The sequence below is a fragment of the Mustela putorius genome, unplaced genomic scaffold, assembly GCF_011764305.1.
Source record: "Mustela putorius furo isolate JIRA1106 unplaced genomic scaffold, ASM1176430v1.1 tig00004007_pilon_pilon_pilon, whole genome shotgun sequence".
Lineage (NCBI taxonomy): Eukaryota > Metazoa > Chordata > Mammalia > Carnivora > Mustelidae > Mustela > Mustela putorius.
In genome coordinates, this window is record NW_025422145.1 from 6,289,706 (window position 1) to 6,317,268 (window position 27,563).

General features: G+C 53.7%; 2 protein-coding genes across 7 annotated transcripts in view; one reads left to right on the forward strand and one right to left on the reverse strand.

Moving 5' to 3' along the window:
• The window catches only part of TXNDC11 (thioredoxin domain containing 11), a 60,624-nt gene extending 57,084 nt beyond the window's left edge, over positions 1-3,540 (forward strand). For all 4 annotated transcript variants that reach the window (XM_045072150.1, XM_045072149.1, XM_013055139.2 and 1 more), the window contains one exon: positions 2,787-3,540. In XM_045072150.1, the coding sequence (XP_044928085.1) occupies positions 2,787-3,429 (643 nt within the window). In that variant the 3' untranslated portion in view covers positions 3,430-3,540. The remainder of the gene's footprint in view (positions 1-2,786) is intronic.
• SNN (stannin) lies at positions 3,471-12,952 on the reverse strand. 3 transcript variants are annotated; one of them, XM_045072153.1, is made up of 2 exons: positions 12,821-12,952; positions 3,471-6,496 (listed from the first exon to the last, which is right to left on the reverse strand). In XM_045072153.1, the coding sequence occupies exon 2, from the start codon at positions 6,407-6,409 to the stop codon at positions 6,146-6,148; it is 264 nt and encodes an 87-aa protein (XP_044928088.1). In that variant the 5' UTR covers positions 6,410-6,496; positions 12,821-12,952; the 3' UTR covers positions 3,471-6,145. The 3 variants fall into 3 exon arrangements, with proteins under 3 accessions (XP_044928088.1, XP_004750422.1, XP_004750421.1); XM_004750365.3 differs by lacking the exon at positions 12,821-12,952 and adding an exon at positions 12,307-12,588; XM_004750364.3 differs by lacking the exon at positions 12,821-12,952 and adding an exon at positions 8,921-10,456.
• Between the last annotated feature and the right edge of the window lie 14,611 nt (positions 12,953-27,563).

The window sequence follows — 27,563 nt, forward strand, 5'->3', positions numbered from 1 at the left end:
CAGCTAGAACTCTGGAGTGCACATTGAAAGAGACACAGAGAATCGTGCGTTTGGGAGACTGAGTTGGGCTGTGTGGGGGACGAAGCTTTTGTCGGAAAGCCGGCGGAGGCGGTCACTGTGGGATGAGCGTGGGTGCTCCCTGCAGCTCTGCACCCCTGAAAAGTCTAGAAGGTACATAACGGATGTGAAGAGAGTGTCCCGCTCTTTGTGAACATGCAGAGCTTGGGAAACGAAAGCCTTCCTGCTCAGGAATGGAATTTTTCTTAATTCCTAAAAATAAAGAGTAGTCAGAAATGAAGTAAGCTCCTTGTCAGCTGGTCCAAGTTGAGTGTTGGCATGCTCAGAGGGCGTAAATGGGCCAAGGGCAGGCTTTGACCGCTCGCAAGAGAAGAAATGGAAAAGGCCTTTTTCACGATGTGTGTGCTTAGGTTATTTTTAGCGAAGAGACTATATGGGTTCCGATGAAATAGAAGTTTGCTCATGCCGCTAGGTTAGAATGTGTGCAGTAAGTAGGGGACGTGTCAAGATGCTGCCAGTTACTTAGGAGGAGAGTTACCGGTGATGGGAGGGATGCTGCTGGTTTGCTCCGCAGCTGGTCTCTGGTGAGCAGGTATTTTATAGTCGTGAACAAGAGAAACCACATGCAAAGGCTTGTCCTCCCCGTGGTGTGCCCCTGGCAGGCCCGGCTCTCCTGTGCAGGAGCATCTCAGAGCCGGTCTTCTCGCTGCGCTCGACATCACGTTGTGGAAGTTGGGTGCTCTGGCCAGGCCTGGCTGAGGACATCCCGAGGGTGCGGTGGCTTCCTGTGGTGTGGGCCTGGGAGGGGAGCAGCCCACCCGCCCCACTCTCCTACCCCCTTCTTTAGAGTAGAGGCCTTACACCCTGTTCTTCATGTTCATATGTAGCGGTTTCGGTGCTAGAGGCGGGAACGCAGTCCGTGAATTTAGAGCGGACTCACACCGCAGGGCCTTTTACAGCTCCACTTCCAACATGATTCCTTTCTGGAAAGCTTGTTCACACCTCGTGTTCTCGCTACTTCTAGAAAGTCGGAAAGCTGGTCAGCACACCCTGTAGGTAGCTTCACGGAGATGGCTCTGGGACAGGACTCCAGAGTAGCATGCTGACAGGGGTTCTCGGCCCTGGAAACGTCTGCACACATTCCAAGGCACCTGAGCAGCTCTCTTCCGGGGAGTTAAGTTCCTCCCTCCTATGAGACCAGGTTTGCGCTGCACGGCTCAGCGGCAGAGCCGGCCTCCGCTCGTCCTTCCCTGCTCGCGCCTCATATGGGCCAGATTTTCAGTTGTCTGTTCAAAGGCTGGGAGGCCCCAACCCGAAGCAAGCTTCTCCAGATGAAAAAACCGGTTTTAAAGGAGGGCGTGGCTATATACTTACTCCAGATGTTTGGCCGTTCCACGTATCCGAAAGTCTCCATAAGTGTATAAAATGGTCCATGTGTGATTTTAATTTCCCTGTGATTTTTATTTCCTTGAGAAAGAGATGTCCATCAATAGAACACCTTTTGTCTTTTCTTAGATATTTGACCACTGGCTTTGTGTGTGGAGCTTTTAATGAGTGGTTTCTTGGTTGGGTTTTTTTTTTTTTTCTAAGATTTTATTTATTTGCTAGAGAGAGACACAGTGAGAGAGGGAACACAAGCAGGGAGAGTGGCAGAGGGAGAAGCAGGCTTCCTGCTGAGCAGGGAGCCTGATGTGGGGCTCGATCCCAGGACCCAGGGATCATGACCTGAGCTGAAGTTAGATGCTTAACAACCGAGCCACCCAGGCGCCCCTCTGGGTTGGTTTTTTAAGGCATCAGGTGATTGTTTCTCGGCTACCACTCCCCGTTCAGATTAATCGGCATCACCCATACAGCCGTCCCGTGGGAGCGACACTGCTCTCACCACCCCTTCTACAGGCGAGGCAGTGCGAGGGCACAGAGGGGCCACCTGTGTGGATGCTCAGGACCGTGAGTAGCAGCCTCGGGAGTCTGCCCAACGGGTGGCTCTGGGGCCCGTATGTGGTAGAAATGTTGGTCATCAGACAGGTAAATGACAACTTCTAGAGAGGAATTTCCTATATCAGGACTTGTGACAGAGCTTTGGGGGAGCCCCGTTCATACGTCGCTTTCCTTCCTTATTCTGTGTTCTCAGGGTGGGGCAGCCTTAATTTCTCGGAGTCCCTTGGTTGGTCTTTTTGTCAGGGGTCAGGCTTTAGTGATACCTCCTCCACTGTGGTAATAAAAATGACTCCAGATGTTGCCAGATGCCCCTAGGGGCTTATCGTTACGCCAGTTAAGAACTCCTGCCTTCGATAATGTGTGATAAATGTTGGCTGAAGAAATCTGGCTGAGTGTGCAGTTTTTCTGATTGCATCACGCGCTGTTGACAGCCACAGAGTGACGCAGGTGATGTCCCACCCCAGGACATCCTTCCTTACACGACATTGGGCCTCTCAGAGCACGTGCTGCCAGTGCCTTCCGTCCCTGGCTCAAGGCTTGGGCATGGGAGCTTCTAGTCTTTCTCCCAAGGTGGTTATCAGAAACTGGGCTCTTTGTCCTTAGGAAGACACATACTTGAGATAAGCCACCTTAATTACAGAACGAGCATATGTGACATCCTCAACTTTGTAGAGAAGTTTTTGCCCAGAAAACATTTTCCGTTATGACTTTCATTAAGTAAAATCCTTGGCATATCTCTTGGTGGGAAGCCCGGCCTTCGGTAGCAGTGTGCTTTGGACTCAGAATGTTGGCGGGACTCTCACCTTTGACCCCTTTCCCTTTGTCTCCAGAAAGGACCGCAGTGTGAAATACCCCGAAGACCTTCCCATCACCCTTCCTAATCTGCTGAGGTTCATTCTGCATCACTCAGATCCCGCTTCCGCCCCCCAGAACTTAGCTAACCCTCCTACCAAAGAGTGTCTTCAGAGCGAGGCAGTCTTCCCGCAGGGGCACATCTCCCACTTGGAGAGAGAGATCTGGAAGCTGAGGGCAGAAATCAGCACCCTCCAGCGGGCGCAGGTGCAGGTGGAGGCCCAGCTGTCCAGCGCGCGCAGGGACGAGCACCGGCTGCTTCGGCAGAAGCAGACCCTGGAGAAGCAGCACAGCCTACTCCAGCGGCACAGCGAGCAGCTGCAGGCCCTGTATGAGCAGAAAACCCTGGAGCTCCAGGAGGTGGCCCGGAAGCTCCAGGAGCTGGCCGACGCCTCGGAGAACCTCCTCACTGAGAACACGTGGCTCAAGATCCTGGTGGCAACCATGGAGCGGAAGCTGGAGGGCAAGGACGGAGCCACAGCCCTCTCGGCCCCCCGAGAGGCCACCTCTGACCACCCTGAGCCTCCGGGGCCCCCCCGGCTACCAGGCAGCAGCCTCCCGCCTTCCAACAGCAGCTCCACGCTGGCGTCCGAAAGGAGCAATGAGAACAGGACAGACTAACTTTTAAAATACATGAAGAAATCAGAGGTGAAAACTGTACATTGGGAATATATTTATGCAAATTTTATTGAAATTTATTGTAAATAAAGATTTTCTCAGTGGTCTAGAAAATCAGCTTGAATGTCATTCAGCGTTTATTGAACAGGGATGACATCCCTTCCACTTATTGCACAAACTTGGTAGCTTTAAGACCGAAACAGTAGCACAGCCCATTTGAACATCTGTCTGAAAGGTTAGTCTGGATTTTCATGGCTCAGTGTCAAAGAGTTCCCTCCCCATTCCCCGACTGTTGCTTCTGTGATGACATGTGGGATGAAGGGCTGATTTCCTGACTGACCCATCAGAAGACCAGAACACAACAGCTGGGCCATTCAGAAAGAATTCAGAGAGGTCATAACTTCACTAAGCCATGTGAGCGTGTGGCTCTGGCGTCAGCGCTAAAAAAAGCAGCCATCAATCAACAGGAACAGTGAGCGCTCTTGTGTGGCTGTTCACTGCCTCTCCAGGCACTCCCACTTGCCTCGCAGAGACCCCCACCAGTGGGTGCTCCCCCCACAGGCGCTGTGCGCTGGGACCCTGACCCGGCAAAGACGTTGCCCCTGGCAACCAGGGTGTAGGCGGGATGAGGGAACTTCCAGGAGCAAGACCTGGGAGCAAGTGAAGGTTCGTCTCGTCAAAAACAGAACTTCACTGGCGCCGGTTAAAACCTCAGGGCAAGTTTGACAGTTAAGAGATCACGTTCAGGGTCAGCCTGGGGCAGGGGCTGCGGGGGGCGGTTCCCCAGGTGAAGGCAGCCTGGGTGCATGCTGCTGGCTGCAGAAAGTCGAGGTAGAAAGCCTGGAAGTTCTGAGATGCGAGTGGAATGGATCAGACATCCCTGCACCTTCCATGTTGGGTCTCAAGGGTCCTTTATCAGAAAACCAGCCTTCTCTCTGATCGTCCCTGGGGCACCTTTGAAAGTGCTGGCCCCCTCTGGCCCACGGGCCCTCTGAGGGTCTCTGGCTAGATTCTTAGGTTCAGCCACCCCCGTTTTAGGGGCCAGGGACATCTCTCCTGTGCCAAAGCCCAGCTGCCTTACTGGGGCTCCTCAGTAGTCCCCTGGGGCAGCTCAGACTGCTACCAGCTACCCTTCTCCCAACTCCCAAGCTAATTCTTCATGTTTGACCCCCAATTTAAGGGTATGCTGCTAAGATGAAGTGTTCCCTCAGCTCCCTCCTTGGGGTTCCAGAAAGATGATTAGTTCAACATGCTTGTTAGAGACTTGGGGGAGCCCAGAGGAGCCACGGTCGGCCTGACCGGTGCTCCGTGATAACCCCACGCTGGCCTCTGGTTTATGACCCAGGGTGCCAACACAGGCCGCGCTTTCATCACAGTAGTGGTGGGACTAAGGAACTCTGCGAGTTCACTGACACGTACACAAGATGCAGGGGTGCGGTGCTGGCCTGGCTGAGAGCCACCATGAAGACCATGAAGACCCTGTCCTTAACCTGAAACTCCCTGCCCCTGCCATGCGCCCTCCCCGGGGATCCGCTAAGGGTGGGCTGTCGGGACGCCGTCCGGGTGCCTCTCCTGGGTGCTCGTTCCCTCGGAGCTCTTCGAGCAGGGTCAGGAAGGAGACTGTCCTAGGTGACCCGCTGGGAAAAGTGAAGTCTAATACCCAGCAGGTGGGTGCTGCTCAGAGAAAAAGGAATGTGTGAAAAGGAGGAGGGGGGACCCTCCAAGCCCCCTCCCCCGCCCCTCCAGTGCAGAAAGTATTAAATACAACAACAAACGAAAAACATGATTTCCTCTTTCCTGGGCCAGCTGGGTTTCCGATAAAGGTAGCAGCCACAGGCGCTGGTGTTTCTAGCAAAGCCTATGCCAAGTGATGCTGGCTGGGGGCGGAGAGCGGACAGCAGTAGGGGGGAGTGCTCTGCGTGCTCTAGAAACTGCTCTGCTACCAGGCCACCTGGCAGCCCTCGGGACGCGGGCCTTGGCCCGTCCTTCACCGGCTTTCAAGCAGTGGCGGTGGCTTCCTTGCAATAACTCACTCTTAACAGGAACTGGTTATTTAGGACCAAAAGAGAGGGGGGCGTGGTTCTTGCATCCATTGCTAACCAAGCAGAAATCTTCCAAGCACCCCAGCTGGTCGGCCACGAGACTTAACACGGACATGTCACGTCCTCTGCCCCCCCCACCCCCGCCCCCCCACGTATATATTAGAGGCCCCTGCCAAGTGCAGTGTGGGCCTTCCATGTCTAAGCCCCCCACCCCCGACCCCACAGCCTTGAGTCAGCTTATCATGACTACAGTCAGTCCCATGTGCTCTACACAGTCTTTTTTTTAAAAATCAGCAAAAAAGGCTTAAGCACATGCTTCCAGGGCCTATTTACAGCTCTGTTTGGGAGTTCGGCGGTACAGTAGTAGCTCCATCAAAAACAGGCTCAGCTAAACATTCAAGTAACAAAAGCGCTACGGGGTCATGAGCCCCGGCAAGGTCAGGCCTGCCCACTGCCTGCAATGGGCAGTCCCACCGGGAGGCCAGGGGGCACCCAGGGCCGCCGCCTCCTGGCTACTGAGGACAGCCAAGACCTCGGGAGTCAGTGCATGCGGTGATGAAGCCCAGCGAGGCCATGCCAGCAGGCGTCACGCCGTCCGCAGCAGCTCATCTGTGGTGTCGCCCCTCCCACGCCTCTCCGCTGGAGGCAGACAGGCCTCAGGGCCTCCGCATCCCAGCTCAGCCGTGGACTTCTGGGCCGCTCGGGGTCAGCTTGGCCTTTCTCTCCACGCACGGTCCCTTGGCGGAGTACTGCACCAGCAGGAAGGGCTCCTTGGTCTCGCCATCGCCCACGATGCTCTCCTCGTCCTCCGACTGGCTGATGCGCTGCAGCCGCAGGTAGCACCAGCAGCCCAGGATCAAGGCCCCCAGGGCAGCGATGGCAATGAGGATGACGATGACCGTGACCACGCCCGTGCTGGGGCTGTGGTCCATAATAGACATGGTCAGCGCCTGGGGAGGCTTCCACGGGAGGAAGCGCGTGCGGCTGTCTGCTCAGCGAGGCTGGAACCCAGGCTGGACACGAGAGCCCTGAAAAACAAAGCAGGGTGAGGTTCCACTGGGGGATCCACGGGGCCCTGACAGCTCCCAAGCTTGGGGGTCCGGGACTGGGGGACCTTGTTAATCAGGTCTTAAGTCTGACCATCCTGCCCTCGTCCTAGCGAAAAACACGCCGGTCGGCTTTCACCGTTCATAGCTCAGGACGTCATGCGCGTTCTCTTAGCTCCCAACAGCCCACTTCCACATCTACCCCTGACAACGTCGGTGCACCTGCCACCAAAGAGGAAGTCACCCTTGCCCAGCCAGGGAGCCAGAGATGCAGGAAAGGGGGCCCATGACCCCTAGGCCCACCGCAGCCCCGCTGGAACCTGGAAGAGGGTCTGTTCGAGGGGATTGTCCTGAAAGCCCAGCCTGCCGAGGTGTTCAGAAACTACCCAGGGACCAAGAGGAGCCAGTGCTCTGCGATGGCCAGACACATGAGACTCGAAAGCAGGGACGTGACCTCAGCCTCTCGCTCTGACAGGCGACATAGGTAACTCAGCCAAGTCTTCTGGAACACCTGGGAGAGGGTGCAGCCGATGACAGCCTCTGTCCACAAGGGAACTGTGACCAGCCAGGGAAGAGCCCTCAGCAGCCCAGTCCTGGAACGCAGATGCACTCGGGGCAGCGTGGGGGAGGGCAGGCGAGAGTGGGGCAGACCGACCCCTTCCCGCACCGAGCTCAGCGTCAGGGGCAGGACCCAGACTGCAAACAGATAGATACATCAACGCCTGTCACTACAAACGCATCGGTGCCGTGTCAGGAACACAGGGGACTGGGCGCCAGGACGCTACATTGGGCGGGGCAGGCGATACCTGGGGAGGTGAGGCCGAGGCTGAGCCAGCAGGAAGAGCCGGCCCCTGGGAGGTGCATTCCTGGCAGGGGAATGGCATCTGCGAAGGCTCAGAGGCAGGAAAGGGCCTGCTGGCCAATGCAGGAGCCGGAGCACCAGAAGCGTGCGCTAGACCACCACCACCTCACGACCGCCCATCTTAGACAAGCCTCTGCACCTCACTGGGTCTCAGATTCCTCCTCTGTGGATGCGGCTGGTGAGTGGCCACGGAGAGCCGGCAGTGGGCAGCTCGGCAGACTGAAAAAACCCAGACTCTAGGTGACTGAGGCAACCAGGCTCCTCTGGGTCCCAAGACCCTGCGCTTTCTAACTTGTCCTCCTCACCACCCAGGAAACAAATAACAGTAACAAGCACCCAAGTGTTTGAGGGTGGGGAAAACCCGGTGCCGCCCTCAGCACTCCGTAAGAGCTGGCTGTTGAATTCACTTCTCTGGGAAGACGGACATCAACCCAGGGAGAGAGCAGTGGAAGGGAAGGCTTTCCGCCCATACAGGATGGAAGCTGGCATCTTTGAGCAGTAACAACCTTAATTAGAAGTGATTCTTAACCCAAACCAAGGAGACTCCCCGCCCACCCAAGGCCAGGCTTGCCTGAAGGTCAAAAGACAGCTAAGTCGACATCCCTGGACTCTGTCCAGGGACCAGCCAACCTCCCCACCCCAGCCCTGAGTACAGCCCTGCCACCTGTGCCCACATCTGCAGAGACGTCCTGGGCAGGAGGGGGCGGGATATCCCTAAAGTCTGCCCCCTTCTTACCACCTGCAGGGTCAGGCTGCTGTTGTCCTTCTCCAGGGGCTCCCTGGCCCACCCCTGTGGGTCCACTGGAGCCAGGGCCCCTGTCACCCAGAGGAAAAGCCTCCAGTCCTACAGGGCCCGAGAGGCCGCATCCCCATCCCCTGCTTCTCCCCGGCCACAATGACCCCCAGGCCTTTAGCCGGACAGGTCTCTCTGCCCCAATGCTCTGCTCCCCCAACCCTTGTTCGGCTGGGGCCACTATGCCCTCCTCCCAGGGGACATCTGGCAATGTCTGGAAACATTATTTTTCTTGTCACAGCTGGCAGTTGGGGGAGGGGGGTTCTAGTGGTATGGAGCGGACAGAGACCAAGGATGTACTAAACATCCTATGGTGCAGGGGACAGCCCCCACTAACAGGGATCCAGCCCCAAATATCAACAGTGCAGAGGGTGACAAACCTGGGCCCAGGAGGGCGTCCTTGTCCTGTGCCCACAGCTGCTCCCCACCACCAACCAAGAAACTTGCTTCAGTGTATAACCCTGGCTTCCCTGGCAGCCATCTGGTTGGCCCCGGCCTCCCCCATCGGGCTGTGCACTCCTGGAGGGGCCCTGCACTCTGCTAGGCTGCCAAGTGCACAGGCTATCCTGGCCTCTTCCGTCCCACCACCCCCTCTGCCTGTCCCCTTAGGCCTCCGGAAAGGACAGGTACTCCCCCACACCCCCGAAAACCTGCCAGTTGTGCCCAGTGAACCTCTCTTCCTGCTACGGACAACACCTGCCTTGTCCCTCCCCCTGGCCCTCTTGTGTCCAGTGCCTGCTAGGGTGCTTACCCGTCTACCAGGCCCCTGGACAGGAAGGCAACGCAGTATCAATTCAGAAGGGGGAAGTATGTGTGTGTTTGGGGGCAGGAAGTAGGAAATCAAACAACAGCGGCAAGACCTGAGGTGGAGGGGAACCCTAGGGGCCAAACCTGCCACAGAACCTAGGAGGCACCTACCAGTCCAGGGGGAAGCCACATGGTCCTAGGACTGACGGGGAAACTGAGGCAGAGGCTGCCCCAGCTCAAAGGGACATTTTGAGCAGACTGATGACCTCAAAACCCTGTTTGCTGCCCTCCCCCTAGGTCAGAAGGACACTCATCCCCAAGTGCACAGAGCCATGGGCACGCCTGGCCTGTGCTCGTTGGCGCCACCCGCCCCCGCCCCCAAGTGCGCTGTTTGTCCCTGAATGTGCTCAGCAAGTATTTCCCAAGATGATGGTTTAAAAAAATCAGCTCACATCATCCACTGCTCAGAACCCGCCCTGGCCTCAGCAGAGGAGCAGAACTCCCTGCCTCCCCCGGCTTCTTCACGCCCTTCCTGCCCTCCCACCTCATGAGGGTGGCCGGCTGGTTCCCCCTGACCCCCTGTGGCCTGGGCTGGAACCTACTACCCACTTGGTTTGCCTCTCCTGATGTCCCTCAGGCCCTTCTGAGCCATGTTTCTCCTGTCTGTAAGTCAGCTGACCCCCTCACCCTGATCCAGGCAAGCGCCCAGGGTGGGACAGGCATGGCCACAGCTCCGGGCTGGGTCGACGCCCAGGATGGCTTGCAAGAAACCGGCACCCGTTGAGAACAATCATCTAAGTCGCTTAACACTCATTCCATACACTCGCTTCATCCTCCCAAGAACCCTGTGGCGAACAATGCTCATTGGTATCGGTCCCACTTTACAGATAAGCAAACTGAGGCACAGAGAGTTTGCATGCATTGCCCGAGAGTGAAAAACCAGAATGCAGCTTGTGACCCCAGAAGTGCAAGCCCAGGAGAGCAAAGGAAGGGGCCTGCAGCTCTGGGCGCTCTGGGGTGGGCAACAGAACATATGCCTCCACCCCCAACCTCTGCAGAAGCTCCTGACTGGCCCCTCAGTTAGGGTGAGGGCTAGCACTGGAGGCCCAAGGCCATCTGGATCCCTAAAACATACAGGACCAATTCTCCACCCTCCCACTCTGTGGACTCTCAGTCCTGCATTCCTGGGCCAAGGGTGGCCTGACCCCGGATCTTACCCGCAGGTCCTGGAGAAGCAAGTTCTATAGCCCAGCCCTGCCAGTCTGCTGAGGCCCCCACCGGGCTCCTCACTCCCCACCCCCTCTGCCCACCAGTGGATTCAAAAGGACAGTCCCCACCTCAGCCACCAGCCAGCTGAGGGTAGACAGATGCCTTCCACTGGCCTGCCGACCCTCAGAGTTCCCAGCTTAGGTCTTCCCTGGTGTAACACTGGGTTCCAGTTACCTCCTCTTTATGAGACCCCAAAACTGAGCCTTAACCCCAGTCCACAGGTGACATTACCCACTCAGGGCCCGTGGGGCCGCAGCTAGCAGGAGAGCAGATTCAACCACCCCCCACTTCCCCAGCCCACCTCCGGCTCCTACAGTGAACAGTGAGTTGTTCTGGGCTGTCCCAGCAAACTGCTCCTCATGGCCTTGGTGTCTTGGTGTGCAAAATATGTGCTCAGTCCCTCACCTCTCCAGCCAGGCTACAGGGAGGATAAGCAGTGAGAAGAAATGTGGAAATGGAATGGGTGGGGGGGGAGGCACTGGGTTTGCATGTCATCAGGTGCCACACCTTCCTGGTGCCACAGGGAGGACAGTGAGCCCTTAGCATCACCTCTGCCTCCCACCACCAAGGATCTGCCTCCCAGGAGGGTAGAGAGCACAGTCCAGGCCCATCACCACAAACAACCTCTTCCTCCAGGCCACCTGCCTTGCCACCTTCTCGCTTAATTGGGCATATCACTAGTGTCACTGTGCCCAGCAAGACACCAGCTCACCACTCCCACCCTCCACCTGGAACTACCCTATTTACAGGGTAGCCAACCCCTCCCCGGGGATCAGAGGAGCAGAGTTTGCAGCAGTGCCTCCAGGGGTTAAGCCATGCCCTTGGGCAACAAAGACATTTGCCAGGTGTGCCAACAAGCCAGGCTCTGCCCCTTCAGGGGACCCCAGTTCACACACCAGAAACATCTCCTGCCTGGTTTCTGATTAGGAACACAGTATGGCAGAGGGTGGACAGGCTACTGCGGAGCACAGTCAGGATGCAGATGGGACGTCTTCTCTGTGCCAGGTCCAAGCAGGCGCTGGGACCCAAGGACGCATGGCAAAAAGGATCCTGCCCTCCAAAAACCAGGACCGAGAACAGCACGGATGCAGATGGGAAAAAGCATCACGGGGCTGAGGCTGTGGACAGCCATGTACATATAGCCAGGGTCCTCTGGGACTCCCATCACCCACCCAATCACACCCCATCCTCCAGAAGAGGAAGCTCGCACCAGAAACCCCGGAGGGTCCCTGAGGGCAGAAGAGGAAGCTGGTGCAGACTGAGCCCAGGGACTGCCCCAAGGTCAGTCTGGGTCTCCTGGGGCCCAGGCCTGCGGCTCATGCCCCCAACCTGTGAATCAGCCACTGGCCATTCTCACAGGGTCAACCCACTTGGCCAAACAACTTTGGTAATAACAGAAGATGCCCAACGAAAGTTGCCAGTGACAGTCTATGTGCCAAACACATAGAAGCTGAGCACGTCACACGGATCCTTTCTCCTTCCACCCTCAAACAACTGTAGGGGTATCATTAAGTCCACTTTGCAGATAAAGAATCTGTGGCTCAGAGAAGTTAAGTCAAATTGCCCAAGGTCACACAGCTCAAAAGTAGCCGCCCAGGGAGTCAAACCCCGGCAGCCTGGATTCCAAATGCCAGATTTCAACCCTGACATAAAAATGTCATATTTTTGATCCCCACCTCCCTACTCCCCTGCTTCAGGCCCAGGAGCCTGGTAAATAAACCCCGGTGCATCCCCCGCCGGGGCAGGCTGAGTGACAAGGGTTCGATGCTGGGGACACAGGGATGACAGGCGCCCCGGCAGCTACCGCGTGCTGAGCGCGGGCGACGTGCAGGCGCGGTGCCAGGCGAGCTCCACGCACCCTCTCATTTAACCCTGCCAGGCGACGCCCTCTCCCCCACTCTACCAAGGAGCTGAGCGAGGCTAGAGAGAGGAAGGGGCTCAGCCCCCTGGGCGACGGCTGGAGGGGGAGCGACAGCTGGAGAAGCAACTCCGGCCGGCCCGACCGGGGCGGGGAGGGGGGCGGGAGGACGGGAGACCACAATACCCAATCATGCCCACGCCGCGCAGTCACCGCCGACGAAACTCGGCACCAAACGCAGCGGCCCGTCCTCAGTTCCCCACCTGCGAAATGGGCTCCAAACGTCGCCAGGACCCGCGCTCCTACCCCTGACCCCCGGAGTCCGCCGGACCACCCTGGGGGATGCTAGGACGCCCGCCTCCTCCGCTAATTTTAAATACCCCGAGGCGTCCCGAGGACCCGTTCCAGCGGCCGGCCTGGGCAGCGGAACTGCGGGCCGCGGTGGCGGGCTGGTCCGGGGGAGGGGGTGCGGGAGACACCCGCTCCCAGCAAAGCGGCCACCGCCCCCCCGTCGCCTCCTTTGTCCCGATCTCGCCGCAGCGCAGCGGACAAAGAACCCCCGCCCGCGGGCGCGGCCCCCCGGAACAGACCCTCCTCCCGAAGCCGCGCCCCCGCCCGGGCTGCCCCTCCCCCGCCGCAGAGACACCCCCCCCCACCCCCTACCACGGCCCACGGGCGAGCCTCCCCGCGCGCGCCCCCAGCCCACCGGGGGCCGCTCTTTCCCCTCCCCCGAGCCCCCGCCCGGCCCGACCACCCAGCCCGCCGGGCTCTGCTCACCATTGCGCCGCCCGCAGCCCGGCCCGATCGCCCCGCAGCAGCCCCGCGGACCCGGCTCCGCCCGCCAGCCAGCCCGGTCCGGCCGCCGTGCACCGTCGGGACGCAGGAGCCCCGCTCTGCGGCGGGCGGGGCATCTCCGGTTCCGCCCCGGCCGGAGGCGTGGCCCGCTCGGAGCGGCCAATGGAGGCCCGCGCTGGGGCGGCGGGGCGGGGCGGGGTCACGTGCGCGCGGGGCCGGGGCGGCCTCGGCGGGGCGGGGGCTGCGTGCAGCTGGCGGCCCTGGGGGCGGGGGGCGGACGCGGCCTGGGCGCGCGCGGATTGGGCGCCGGTGGGTGCGGGGCGCGGGCGGCAGCCCGCCCTCCCCCTCCCGGAGGTTGCCGTGATTCCCGCTCACTCACAGAGAGGGAAACTGAGGCGCGCCGCAGGTAGGAGTGTTGTCTGCAAACGGGGAGCTGCGGAACCCTGGGCGGGGGCAGGGAGAGACGGGACCTTGGAGTTGAACGTCCTAGTTTGGGAACGGAGCAGGTCATTCATTCGTTCGTTCATGCATTCGTTCCACACTCGTGCGTCTGTTCACTCCACTCTGCGGAACACCCACCAGGTGCCGGGTTCGCCGGTGGCCGAGGAACAGCTATGAGCAGGACCAACAAGGACCCTCCCGGCACTCCTTCAGGTGCTGGCTGGGGCTGCGGGCAATTTGCAGCCCCTTGGCCGCTTATAATCATGGCTCTTTAACCTAGTAAGTCCGTGATTAGGTCCCCGCACTGCCACGCGCTGTACTGTGGCTCAACACATTTTTATCCACTCGACCCATTTTACAGATGAGAAAACCGAGGCTCCAGAATGCTGAAGTACACAGCCTCCTCATAATGGAGGCAGAATTCCAGGCCAGGCCTTGTAGCCTGGACACATCAAGGTGCCTGTTAGTGCATCAGTCCCCACCTGTCCTCCCAGGAAGGCAGTCCAGAGAGATGATAGCCCCTTTGTGGCCAGCTGGGGCCTTCAGGAGGGGTGAGAGGGGGTCCTTTGAAGGCCTCTGTGCCCAGGTCCTCCACAGCTAGGAAGGTAGGAGGAATACAGGTAGAGCCATGATCCTGGGAGCTGAGTGTTCATCTGCCGTCAGTGTCTTTCCCAGCCTCAAGCAAAACCTCTAGGAGTTGGAGGGCCCAGACCTTGGCCTGGTTGCCGGGTCCTGCTTACTCTCCCCTCTCCAGCATGGCTGGCCTCTTTCCTTTCTCGCTTGCACCAAGTTGCTCCCTTCCCCTAAGCCCAGCTCCAGGCTGGCTATCCTTGAGGCCAGATCAAGCATCTCAGTACAGTGCCTGCTCCTGGCTCTGCCCAGCCCTGCCTTCAAAGGCTCCCCTCCCGTCAGCCACACCTGGGAGCCCAGAGCAGGGGGAAGCAGGTTCTTCCCACGGAGCCAGTTCCAGAGCTCTCTGCGTTCCCAGCGTTAGGTTGGCAAAGACCTCATTAGTGGTGAGGACGTGGGAGGGCCAGGCTCAGAACCCCAGAGCTGACATAGAGGGGGCTCAGATCTAGCCTCTCCTGCCTGGTAGCTTTGGAAAAGCAGCCAGCCCTTTCTGTCCTTCATTATCATCTGAAGTTGGGGGCGGGAGTAAGGTCACCATCAGGGGGTGGTTGGGAGTCCCATCAAGTGCCTGGTGTAGAGGATGCAATCCACCCTATTCACTGTTAACATTAGTAACAGGGTCAGACAGGTGTGGAGTGAACTTGGGCTTCCCCATGTAGAATTTGGGCAAGTCACTGCACCTTTCTGAGCCCCAGGCTTCTTGTCCCATGAAACCCACCTGTGGGATGCTGAGGTGTGGGGGGCTGGGAGTAGGCAACCTGCGACCAGCCTCCATCTTGCCCAGGGTGAGTTGTTTCAATAACAACAAGAATGCTAAGTGATGATAATAGCAGACAGCAAGCACCACATAGGCACAAACACATTTTAATCCTATTTTATAGATGGGGAAACTGAGGCACAGAAGCCCCCTGGAGGTCTTGTTGAAATGCAGGTTCTGTCTCGGTAGGTCTGGGCCTGAGGTTCTACATTCCTCACAAGCTCCCGGTGATGCTGGTGCTTTGTGAACCACACTTGGAGCCCGGAGGGGCTATGGTACTCACTAGAGGTCACCCAAAGTGGTGAGCTCTGAGCCTGGTTTTATCCCCATATGGTAGGCTGCAGAGTCCTACACTCTGCCTGCCTGCCTGGCCCCACCTTTCTTCCCTACAGAGAAGCAGCAGGAAGCAGAGCTCCCCTCCCCAAGCCCATTTCCTCTCTCAGGGCCCCCTGCCACCTCCCTCAGAGGTGACATCTGGCCCTTAAAACCTCCCAGCCCGAACCTCCCAGGGGTCCTCCCTGTTGATGGCATGGAGCCTCTCACAAGTTCAGTAGCCAGGAAGATAATTAAGGGCGAGGGATGAGTTCACCCTGGCTCCCTGGGGCTTGCTGGGACCCAGCTGGGCCTGCCCCATGCCAGCCCAGCCCTGTGCCTGCTTCCCCTGGGGGGGCTGGAGGGACTGGAGCAAAGGAGGGGCTTGCTGGGGAGGGCTTCCCTGCCTAGCCACAGCTCTCAGCCTGGGCCAGTCTCTGCTCCCCTACACTTTATCTCAATAAGGATTCCAGGCCTCAAAACAAAATGAAAACTGCTTGGCCAGAGGGGAGTCTCCCAGAGGCTGAGAGTCGACCCACTGGTGAGTCCTGGAGGGTGAGGTTAGGGTGGGTGCCAGAGAAGGCCGCACCTAGCTCTGAATCACACAGCGATTCTCCTTAAAGGGGAGAAAGCTTCATTTACTGTTCTGCAGCATTGACATCCCTCCAGGCGCTGGCTCAGCCCCTGCCAGCCAAGGGGGAGCGGGCCTTGGGCTCCGAATCTTGCTCTGTCTACACTCTGGATCTAGAATTTCACAACCTGTTGTTTTTCTGCCTGTTTATGTTTACAGTCACCTTCTACTTGTGGCACAGGTATCGCTTTTCCATTTATGGTGGGGACACAGCCATTCCTTTTTAAAATCAATCATTTGGGGGGGGAGTGAGTTACCTCGAAGCCGCGTATGATGGGTGTAGAGGGTGTATGGGGACATGGAGGCACTGGGGCCCGTGGCAGACAGGTGGATGAGGTGGAGAGCCTCTTGGAGCTGTACCGCTCACAGCTCAGGCACCCTACCATCCCCAGACTGCACAGCCCCAGCTGGGAGACTGAGATAGCCCCCGACTCCTGTTTCCACAAGAAAACTCTCTTTGGTTGGTCATGGGTTGCGTAGGGCCTGGGTCACCTCTATTCTTCGTTCCTGGGGTCTGTGGTGTCACTATGATGAGGACCAGACCAAGGGAGGGGGATCAGCTCACCCCTATACCCCTCCCTGGGCTGCCTGATGTTTCCATCTGTGGAATTCACCCTGCCCCCCATACACTTGACTGCTGGAACCCGTTAATCACTCATTCACTGAATCATCCATTCACCCAGTCATTGTTGGGCACCTACTATGTGCGGAGCCCTGTGCTGGCAGCTGGGGAGACAGCATGAGCTGGACAGGTACAAGTTAGGTCATGAACTTAAGGTACATAGAATTACGGGTACACTGTAATACAAATCACAGTGTATTCTCTTTGGTCTATGCATGACCTGCTCTTTAAAAAAAAAAAAAGTTCATAATTAAAAGAACTATAATCATGTAATAGATACCCCGTAGCCCATCGATCAAAAGCTACGACCCTCACAATGGCCAACATCTAATCCCGAGGTACCCCCATCCCACCCCTGCCTCGAATCCTGTCTTCATCACTCCCCACTTTCCTGTGGGGGCAGTTTTCTCATACGAACCCCCTAAAAGTATTCAGGCACATCTTGGAGATAGGGTCCGTTTTGTTCCACACGGGTGCAGTAAAGCAAATAACCCAATAAAGCGAGTCGGATAAATTTTTTTTTGTTTCCCAGTGCATGTCAGAGTTATGTCTGCACGATACTGAAGTCTGTGAAGTGTGCAGTAACATTGTGTCTATAAAACAGTGCGCATGCCTTCATTAAAAGGAAATATTGCTAAAAAAAAAAAAAAAAACGCTAGCCATCATCTGAGCCTTCAGTGAATTGTAATCCTTTTGCTGGTGGAGGGTCTTGCCTCGATGTTGACTGTGGCTGACTCATCTGGGCGGCGGCTGCCCAAGGCAGGTTCTTTTTTTTTTTTTTTTTTTAATTTTATTTATTTATTTGACAGAGAGAAATCACAAGTGGGCAGAGAGGCAGGCAGAGAGAGAGAGAGAGAGAGGAGGAAGCAGGCCCCCTGCTGAGCAGAGAGCCCGATGCGGGACTCGATCCCAGGACCCCGAGATCATGACCTGAGCCGAAGGCAGCGGCTTAACCCACTGAGCCACCCAGGCGCCCCCAAGGCAGGTTCTTAAAACAGCAAGGACGTCTGCCACATGGACGGATTTTTCTTTTTATGAACAACTTCTCCGTTGCCTGTGATGCTCCTTGATCCCATTTCCGTCAGCCTAGAGCTTCCTTCCAAACGGGGGTCACTCCTCCAAACCCCGCTGCTGCTTCATCGCCTACGTTTATGTCCTATTCTCAGTCGTTTGTTGTCCTTTCAACAGTCCGCTCGGCACCTCCCCCGGAAGTAGTTTCCATCTCCGGGAACCACTTCCTTTGCTCGTCCTCGTGCAACTCTTCATCCCTCCAGGTCGGATCAGGAGGTTACCAGGAGGTTATTCAAATAGAATAATGAGGAAAAATAATGAGAAGTTTTTAAAAAATAATGAAAAAGTTTGAAAGACTGCGAGAAAGACCACCATGGGACACAGAGACTCCGCGCGAGCAGATGCTGTTGGGAAAATGGCGCCCGCAGATGCTGTTGGGAAAATGGCGCCCGCAGGCTTGCTTGGCCACGCGATTGCCTCAGACCTCCTTCCGTTCGCGAGAAACGCAGAGTCCGTGAAGCAGGGGAAGCAAAGCGCAGACAAGTTACCCCTGTGTTTTTAATTTTAGTTTCTCCCCCCTAACTTCATCAGAAGGGGATCTTCCATTTGCTGGGGCTGCTGGGACAAATGGCCACCAACTGGACAGAAGTGTCCTCTCTTCCAGCCCTGGAGGCCAGAGGTCCGCTTTCAAGGGGTCGGCAGAGCCGTGTTCCCTCCAAAGACTCCGGGGAAGGATCTGTTCCCTGCCTCTCCCGGCTGCGGGTGGCTCGCAGCCATGCTTGGCAGTCCTTGGCTTGTGGATGCATCACTCCGGTCTCTGCCACTGCTGTCACGTGAGTTCTCCTCGTGCCCCCCCCCCAGCATTATTGAGGAATAGTTGACAAATATAACTATATATATTTATAGTGTACAGTGTAATGATGTGATACGCATTGTGCAGTGATTACACAGTTCAAGATAAAGAATCCATCCCCTCACGTGCTTCCCTGTGTGTGTGTGTGTCCTTGTGTATGATAAGAATGCCTAAGGTCTCCCCTCGGCGATTTGCACCTATACAGTACTGAGTTAGAAACTGTCGTCATGGTATGCATGAGATCCTCAGGATTTCTTGACCTTCTAACTGAAAGATGGTACCCTTTGACCTACGTCTCCCCATCTGCCCCTCCCCCCAGCTTCTGCCAACCACCGTTCTGTTCTCTGTTTCTATGCAACTCACTCTTTCGTCTTAATTCCTCATATCAGTGATACTGCGCAGTGTTTGTCTTTTTCTCTCTGGTTTCTTCCACTTAGCATAATGCCCTCTGACTTCATCCATGTTGCAGATGGCTGGATTTCCTTCTTTTGTATGGCTGAATAATATTCCAGCGTGTGTGTGTGTGTGTGTGTGTGTGTGTGCACCACATTGTCTTTATCCATGCATCCCCTGAAGGACCTTTAGGTTGTCTCCATGTCTCGGCTATTATAAGTAATCCTGCAATGACACAGAGATGCAGTCATTTCATTTTCTTCAGATCTATACCCAGAAGTGGGATTGCGGGATCCTATGGTAGTTCTTTTTCTTATATTTTAAGGAAGCTTCTCACTGTTTTCCATACTGGCTGCACCAATCTACATTCCTACCAATGGTGCACCCAAAGGGTCTTTTCTCTACATCCTTACTGACCCTTGTTATGTCTTGTCTTTGATGACAGCTGTCCTGACAGATGGGAGGTGGTATCACATTGTGGTTTTGATTTCCATTTCCCTGGTGATGAGTGATGTTGGGCACCGTTTCATCTCCCTGTTGGCCACTTATGTATCTTCTTTGGAAAAATGTCTGTTCAGATCCTTAGCCTTTTTCTTAATTGGATTGTTTGGGTATTTTTTGCTCTTGGATTGTATGAGTCCTTTAAATATTTAGGATTCCCTACTATAGATTCTCTTTTCATTTTACTGATTGTTTTCTTTGCTCTGTGTAAGCCCTTGGGTTTGATGTGGCCCCCCTTGTTTATTTTAGCTTATGTTGCCTGCGCTTTTGGTATCTCATACAAGAAATCATTGCCAAGACTCATGTCAAGGAGATTTTCTGCCATATTTTCTTCTACAAGTTCTGTGGTTTTAGATCTTGTATTTAAGTTTTTTATCCATTTTGAGTTGATTTTTTTTTTTTGAGTGGTATCAGACAGGGGTCTGTTGTCGTTCTTTGGCATGCAGATATCCAGTTTTCCGAATACCGTTTATTTATTTATTTAAGATCGATCGATTGATTGATTTTAGAGAGAGAAAGAGAGAGAGAGATAGCACAAGTGAGGAGGGGCAAGGGGAGAGAAGCAGGCTCCCAGCTGAACCCGGAGCCCACCAATGCAGGGCTCGTGATATGGGGCTTTATCCTAGGACACTGAGATAATGACCTGAGCTGAAATCAAGTCGGATGCTCAACCATCTGACACGCCCAGTCAACCCCCAATACCATTTATTAAAGAGACTTTTTTTCACCACTGGGTATTCTTGTCAACCTTGTCAAAAAAACTAGTCAACCATATATGGGTTAGTTCCATTCTAACCCAATAAGACTTGATCTAAACTTAATTACATCTGCAAAGACTCTACTTCCAAATAACATCAGATTTATAGGTTCCAAGAATTAGGACTTTAGTATATTTGGAGGGGAGGGACACGAGTCCATCCATGACAAGGGCATCCAGACAACCAAAAAAAAAAAAAAGTATCATGTTGTATGAACCTTCTGGGGCTTAATTTCTTCATGTAGTAGTACATAACTAAGATCGACCCATACCAGTTCACTTGTTTTAACTGTCCCGTCGTATTCCCCCAGATCAGTGTACTGCTGCTCTCCTGTGGACGGCCTTTTGGGTGGTGTTCAGGCGCCTGCTACTTGAAAGTGCTGTTTGGATGTTCTTTTGAATGGCTCTGGCTACATGCACAAGGGAGTTCCTCTGGGGTGTTTACCTAGAAACAGAATCACCAGGACTGAGAATACGTGAACACTCAACTTTAGGAAACAATAGCAAATAGCTTGTTAAAGTCATCATACTGTTTACACTCCCACCAGCAAGGCATAGGATCCATGTTCTCTCTGGCACTTGGTATTATTAGTTTCAAAAATGTTTGCCAGTTGAGTATACAACTGTTTCCAGTTGAGACCTTGATCTGCATTTCTGTGATCACTCATGATGCTGAACGTCTTTCTCAACCTAAGGTCTAAAACAGATTCACCTGTACTTTCTCCTAAGGTTCTGAAGCATCATTCTAGACATTGGTGTTCATAATCTATCATCTTTCCCAACATTAAGTTCTAAAAGATATTTATTTGTAATTTCTACAAAAGATCTTTAAGTGGTTTTTGTTTTTGGCCTTTAAGTCTTCAATCCAGAGTCGATTTTTGTATATATGGTGTGAGGTAGGGATTGGTTTATAACCTTAGGAGCTTTTGTAGGGTGACAGGTGTATTTGGGGGGTGGTGGGCCAGGATGCTCGACTGGGACTCTTGACTATACTAGAAATTGCTCACTGGGTTTTGAGTTCAAATTCTGCTTCTCTCATGGATTGCCCATGAGATTTTACCTGTCATACCTGTGAGCCTCAGTTTCCTCATCTGTAAAATAGGAGTCCTAGTGGTTAATGCCCTTGGCTGGTTTGGAGATTGCATGAGTTAAAGTATACAGAATGTTCCCCACATTGCTTGGTATGTAGCATAAGAACACTGACTAGCATTTATTGAGCACCCTGCTTTGTGCCAGGTAAGTTGGCAAGGACTTTATTTGTGTTATTAACTCATTGAAGCCCCTGGCAACTCCATTAAATAGATGTCTTCCCCACCCTTTACAGATGAGGAAACTGAGTCTCAGTAGGAGTGAGAAAATCCTCCAAGGACATACAGCTAGCATGGGACAGAGGACTTGAATGCTCCCATCACCATCACACATCAAAGCCATCTCTTTACCTTGCCTCCAGCCCTGGGGAAGGGGAATGGCTCTCTCTCTAGGAGGAAGTTTCTAAAGGTTGAAATGGAGGAGGGGCAGGCAGTGCATTTGACCCTCCCACTCCCCCAATTCCCCTGTGGCCCCTGCCTTTGATCCTGAAGCTGGCAAGAGGCTGGTAGCAACATCTATCCATCCTCTCCCTCAAGTGCAGTTGGAGGCCACAGAGATGAGTCACTGGCCCTAATGTTCCCCACGCCCCCCATCCATTATTCACAGCTGCCCTCCTGGGCCCAGGTGGGGTTGCTTGGGGGTCAGACGGGAATTATTCCCAAGGCCTGGCTCTTAGGGGCTTTTATCTACAGCTGAGCCCAAATGCACACAGCCCTCTTCTCCAGATCTGACGGCTGGGATCTTCCCAGTACACTCCAGCATGCGCTCCAAGCCTGTGGTCTGCCACAGTGGACGAAGGGCTTTGAGCTGCCTTGAGCCCAGTGTTGTCACCTCCCAGTCACCTTTACAGAGCCATAGGTTCGTTATTTGTAAAGTGGGAGTACTCACTCTTGCTTGCTGAAAGGTGGGCAGATAATCCTCATGGGAGGCCTGAGTAGCCCACAACCAACTTGCTCACTAGAGTTACTGTTATTACATTCCTGCCTCTGGGAGTTTGTGTCGTAGCCCTGCTGAGGGTGTCAAGGTGGTGTGTCTCCTACAGGAGACAGACCCCCAGTGTGCTGTCTGCAAAAAGGGCTTCTAATCAGCCAACACGTCCCCCCGTAGAAGCTGGCTGAAGGTGATGAATCATGGGGTAGCTGTTTACTGAACACCTACTATGTGCCCACAAGCTTCAGTGGTGACCAACAATCATGTCCTCGTGTCCACGCCACTTACAGTTCTGTGCCCCAGGAAACGCAGCGTCCTGCCAGGAGCAGACCTCCTGGGGTTCAGGGTGGGGGTCAGTCTACAGCCAGGCTGGGACACGGACTGGGGCCAGAGGACTCCCAGGTCTTCCCCTGGCTGGGGTGAGGACTCATGCACACCTATGCCTGAAACTGCACAGAGCTCCCGTCCCCCACACCTGCCCCTTGGAAGGCCCTCCCTGAGGGCCACTGGGGTCATGCAGACCCATTTTTGTCTTACGGCATGTTTAAGTTTATTGCTGCATCACAAACTACCCCAACCTTCAGCAGATAACATTTTTCCTCACAGCCTCTGTGGGCCCGGACTTCAGGAGCAGCTCCGCTGGTTGGTTCTGGCTCAGAGGCTCTCATGAGGTCGCAGACAAGAGGCCGACTGGGACTGTGGTCCCAGGAAGGGCTGACAGGCTGGACGGCCCGTTTCCACGTGGCTCAGTCATCGGGCTTTGGGCAGGAGGCCTCTGTTCTTGAGCGTCCTTACAACATGGCTAAGTGGTTCCAGATGAGGACCAAGAAGGACGCCTCATATGAGCTCGTCACACGCCACACGCCACCCTCCCTCATCCCCACCGTATTCTGTGCGCTGGAGACGCGCCACTGAGGCCAAAGCCCACACTCACAGGAAGGCTCTACTTTTTGAAGGAAGGGATGTCAAGGAATTTGTGGGTCTGTTTAAAAATCCCCAGATGGGCTGACCTTGGGCAAGTCCCTTCTGTGTTAGCCTCAGTCTTCTTATCTGTGGGATGGGGATATTGAGTCCTAGACCCTACTTCGTGGGGCCTTTGGGAAGTTGAAAGAAGAAGATACAAGTGCAGAGCCATGTTGTGAATGACACCCCCATCAGGGGGTGATACGGCTGTGGGTATTTGCATTTTTTTTTTCTTTTTAGGATTTTATTTATTTATTTGACAGACAGAGATCACAAGTAGGCAGAGAGGCAGGGAGAGAGAGAGGGGGAAGCAGGCTCCCCACTGAGCAGAGAGCCCGATGCGGGGCTCGATCCCAGGACTCCAGGATCATGAATTGAGCCGAAGGCAGAGGCTTTAACCCACTGAGCCACCCAGGCGCCCCGGCTGTGGGTATTTAAAGGGATTTTTCTAGGGTCATTGCCTTGTTCTCCTAGCTCAGTGGCTCTCAACCCTAGCTTCACCAGAGGGATCTCACACAGAACTTTAAAAACATACCTCCAGGGAAGCTTGGGTGACTCAGTTGGTTAAGTGTCTTCCTTCAGTTCAGGTCATGATCCCAGGGTCCTGGGATTGAACCCCGAGTCGGACTCCCTGCTCAGCGGAGAGCCTGCTTCTCCCTCTCCCTCTGCTCCTGCCCCCCAAATCGTGCTTTCTCTTTCTCTCTCTTGCTCTTTCACATGCATGCCTCTGTCTCTCAAATAAATAAAATCATTTTAAAAACCCCCCTAGAATGCCCTACCCTGTTTTCTGATTCAGTAAGTCTGGAATGGGTCCTTTAAGTGTATTTTTTTTAAGCTTTCCAAATAATTCTTATTCACAGCCAGGTTTGAAATCAGGGTCCTCACCTGGGAAATGTTAAATGTCCCATCAACAGATAAAATGTCATGAGGAAATTAAAGATGAAGGGGAAGAGGCCCCTATAATTCAGTAGTTCTCAGAGTGTGGTCCTCAGCGTCACTTGGGAACCTGTTAGAAATGTGCATTCTCAGGACCCACCCAGGCCTACTGAATCAGGAGCTCCAGGGATGGAGCCCATCAGACTGCGTTTCAGCAGTTCCTCCAGCTGAATCTGGTGCACACATGCGTGGCTCCCTGGCTCCTTCTCTCCCCTTTGCTCGCTCTAATGAAACAAGTTGCCATGTCGTGAGCTGCCGTATTGGAGGGACCCACACCACACGGAACTGAGGGCCGCCAACATCTACTGAGTGAGTTCCCAAGCAGACTCTTCCCCAGCCAAGCTCATGGATGAGACCACAGCCCCGCCAGACACCCAGGGGGGCAGCCCATGTGACCCTGAGCTGGAGGAAGCCACACCCAGTCACGCAACAACTGTGGGATGGCCTTTGTTGTTTTAAACCACTAAGCTCTGGGGCCATTTGTTACGCAGCAGATACATAACCAATAGGATGGGGTGTGGACAGGAAGGGAGGAGTGGGAGGAGAGAAGGAACTGCTGGAGTAGTCCGGAATCTTCGTTAGAAAGAGATTTGAGAAGTATGGAAACCCAGTTCGATGTGTAGAGCTTGTTTGGATCCTGATTTGAACATATTAACTTGAACAGCATACTAATTGGTCTTTATTTATTTTTGCGTGTGTGGATATTCTGGGAAATGTGAACGCTGCAGGGATCCTGGAGTTATTTAGGCTACGATTTGTTTGGTGTGATGATACCATAATGGTACTGTGGTTCTATTTTGAAAAAAAGGCTGTGTCTTTTAGAGAAACATATTGAACTATCGACAGTTGAAGTGATATGCCGTTGGGGATACGCTTTAAAATAATCAGGTGGGGGTGTGTGGGTGCTTCAGTCAGCTAAGCATCTGACTCTTGATTTCTCCTGAGGGTCGTGAGGTCGAGCCCTGCCTCGGGTTCCTCATGGAGTGGGGCATCTGCTTGAGATTCTTTCTCCCTCTGCACCCCCCATTCATGCTCTCTCTGTCTCCAAAATAAATAAATGAACTCTTTAAAAACAAATAAATAAAATAATCAGGTGGAGGGGGGGTTTATGTTAAAATGATTGGCTGTGAGTTGATGGTTGTATGGAGGGGAAGGATGGTGTGTGGAGGCTCCCTTTATTATCATCCGTGGCTTTGTATGCGTTTGAAGTTTCCCATAATAAGTTTTTTTTTAATGCTGTGAGCCCAATGTGCCCATTTTACAGGTGGACAAACCCCAGAAGCAAGCAGGAGGGTTGGAGTATGAGTAGAGGTACGTAGGGCTGGACCGGGGCCCCACTTGTGTTTTGTTCATCCTAGGGAAGGGGATTGTGCGTGAACTCTGGGGCCTGCTTCCGTGCCTAAGCCTGGATGTGGGCAGGGATCTCCCCTGCCATCTGAGTCACAGATCTCCAGCAATCCATCCATCTGAGAGCAGCTGGTGGCTATTATGTCCTTACCTCTAAGAGGCATATATTTTTTAAGATTTTTTTTAAGATTTTTTTTTATTTTTTAAAGATTTTATTTATTTATTTGACAGAGAGAAATCACAAGTAGACAGAGAGGCAGGCAGAGAGAGAGAGGGAAGCAGGCTCCCCGCTGAGCAGAGAGCCCGATGCGGGACTCAATCCCAGGACCCTGAGATCATGACCTGAGCCGAAGGCAGCGGCTTAACCCACTGAGCCACCCAGGTGCCCTTTAAGATTTTATTTTATTTTATTTTGAGAGCGATCGAGTTCAGGGGGAGGGGCAGAGGAAAAGAAAGAGAGAGAATCTTTAAGCAGACTCACAATGAGTGCGGAACCTCATGTGGGGCTCGATCTCACAACCCTGAGATCATGACTTGAGCTGAAATCAACGCCAGACACCTGCCACCTGAGCCATCCAGGCACCCCTAGAGGCATCTTTGAAGTGTATAAATGTTAGTGTTGTTTTGTCTTAATATATGAAGACAAGAGGTATATTTTATTTTATTTATTTTTATTTTTTTTAAGATTTTATTTATTTATTTGACAGGCAGAGATGACAAGTAGGCAGAGAGGCAAGCAGAGAGAGAGGAGGAAGCAAGCTCTCCATGGAGAGAGAGCCCGATGTGGGGCTCGATCCCAGGACCCTGGGATCATGACCCGAGCCGAAGGCAGAGGCTTTAACCCACTGAGCCACCCAGGTGCCCTTATATTTTATTTTAGATCTTTTTTTTTTTTTTTTTTAAAGAAGATACTTGTTCATGGTAAAATCAGAGGGACAAGCCAGGCTCCCTTCTGTTCTCCAGTCACTCCCCAAACACAACTATTTAACTCATTTATTCAACAGGTGTTTGCTGAACACCTCCTATGTGCCAGACACCATGCTGGGCTGTGATGCCCACGAGAAATAGGATACAAGCCTCAAATGAGAGCCGCACATGAAATTTGAGATTTTCAAGGAGCTACATTGGAGAAACGTAGAAAGAAACCAGTGAAATTCATTTTAATAATGTATTTTCTGTAGCTTCATATATCCAAACTCAGGATATGGAACCAATCTAAAAATTATTAATGAGATTCCTTACATGGCTTTTTCATACTGAAGTAGTCTGTTCAGGCCGCTGTAGCAAAATCCCACAGGCTAGGGGCTCAGACAACAGAAATGTCCATTCTCATGGCTCTGGAGATGGGAAGTCTGAACTCGAGGTGCTGTTGAAAACCGGGGTGGGTCTCTCGCTACTTCCTAATCTCTCCCTAGAAGGACACCCGGCAGAGTCACGCCCATCTTAACTGCCTCAGTTTACCTTAACCATCTCTTTAAAGACCTTGTCTCCGATTACAGGCTTATTCTGAGGAACTGAGCGTGAGGTCTGAGGGCTTCATCCTGGGAACTAAGTCTTCAAAACCCAGTGTGTATTTGACTCGCATCACGTCTCCATTCCGACCAGCTGGTCACCCCATTTTTCTGTCTTTTTTTTTTTTTTTTTTTTTTTTAAGGATTTACTTACTGGGATGCCTGGGTGGCTTAGTTGGTTAGGCATCTGCCTTTGACTCAGGTCATGATCCCAGGGTCCTGGGATTGAGTCTCACACAGGACTCCCTGCTCTGTGGGAAGCCTGCTTCTCCCTCTCCCTCTGCCTGCCACTCCCCTGCTAGTGCTCTCTCCCTCTCTCTTTCTCTTTCTGACCCCCCCCCCCACAAAAAAAGGATTCATTTACTTATTTGAGAAAGGGAGAGAGAGAGAGAGAGCACGAGCCTGGGGGAGGGGCAGAGGAAGGGAGAGAATCTCGAGCAGACTTCCCACAGCGACAGACCCTGATGTGGGGCTCAGTCCCATGACCCCAAGATCCTGACCCAAAGCCAAACCAGGAGTCAGAAGTGCAACTGACTAAGCCGCCTATCTGCCCCTTGGTCTTTTTTTTTTCTTTTTTTTTGAGACATAATTGACATAGAACATTTCTTTTAAGATTTTATTTTTACATTGTCTCCACACCCAGCATGGGCTTGAACCCACAACCCTGAGATCAAGAGTTGTGGCCTCTCCTGACTGAGCCAGCCAGGTGCCCCAACATACAACATACTAATTTCAGGTATACAGCATAATACTTTGATATTTGCATGTGTTGCAAAATGATCACCGCCGTAAGATTCCTTAACATCAGTCACCACACACATTTATGGATTTGCTTTTCTTGTGATGAGAGCTTTTAAGATCTCTTCTCTTAGTAACTTTCAAATAGACGATACAGTATTATCAACTATAGTCACCGTGCCGTGCATGACATCCCCAGGACTTCCTGATCTTATAACTGTAAATTTGTACCTGCGGACCACCTTCACCCATCTCACCCCCTGCCCTCCCCAGCTTCTGGTGACCCCCAATCTGTTCTTTTTC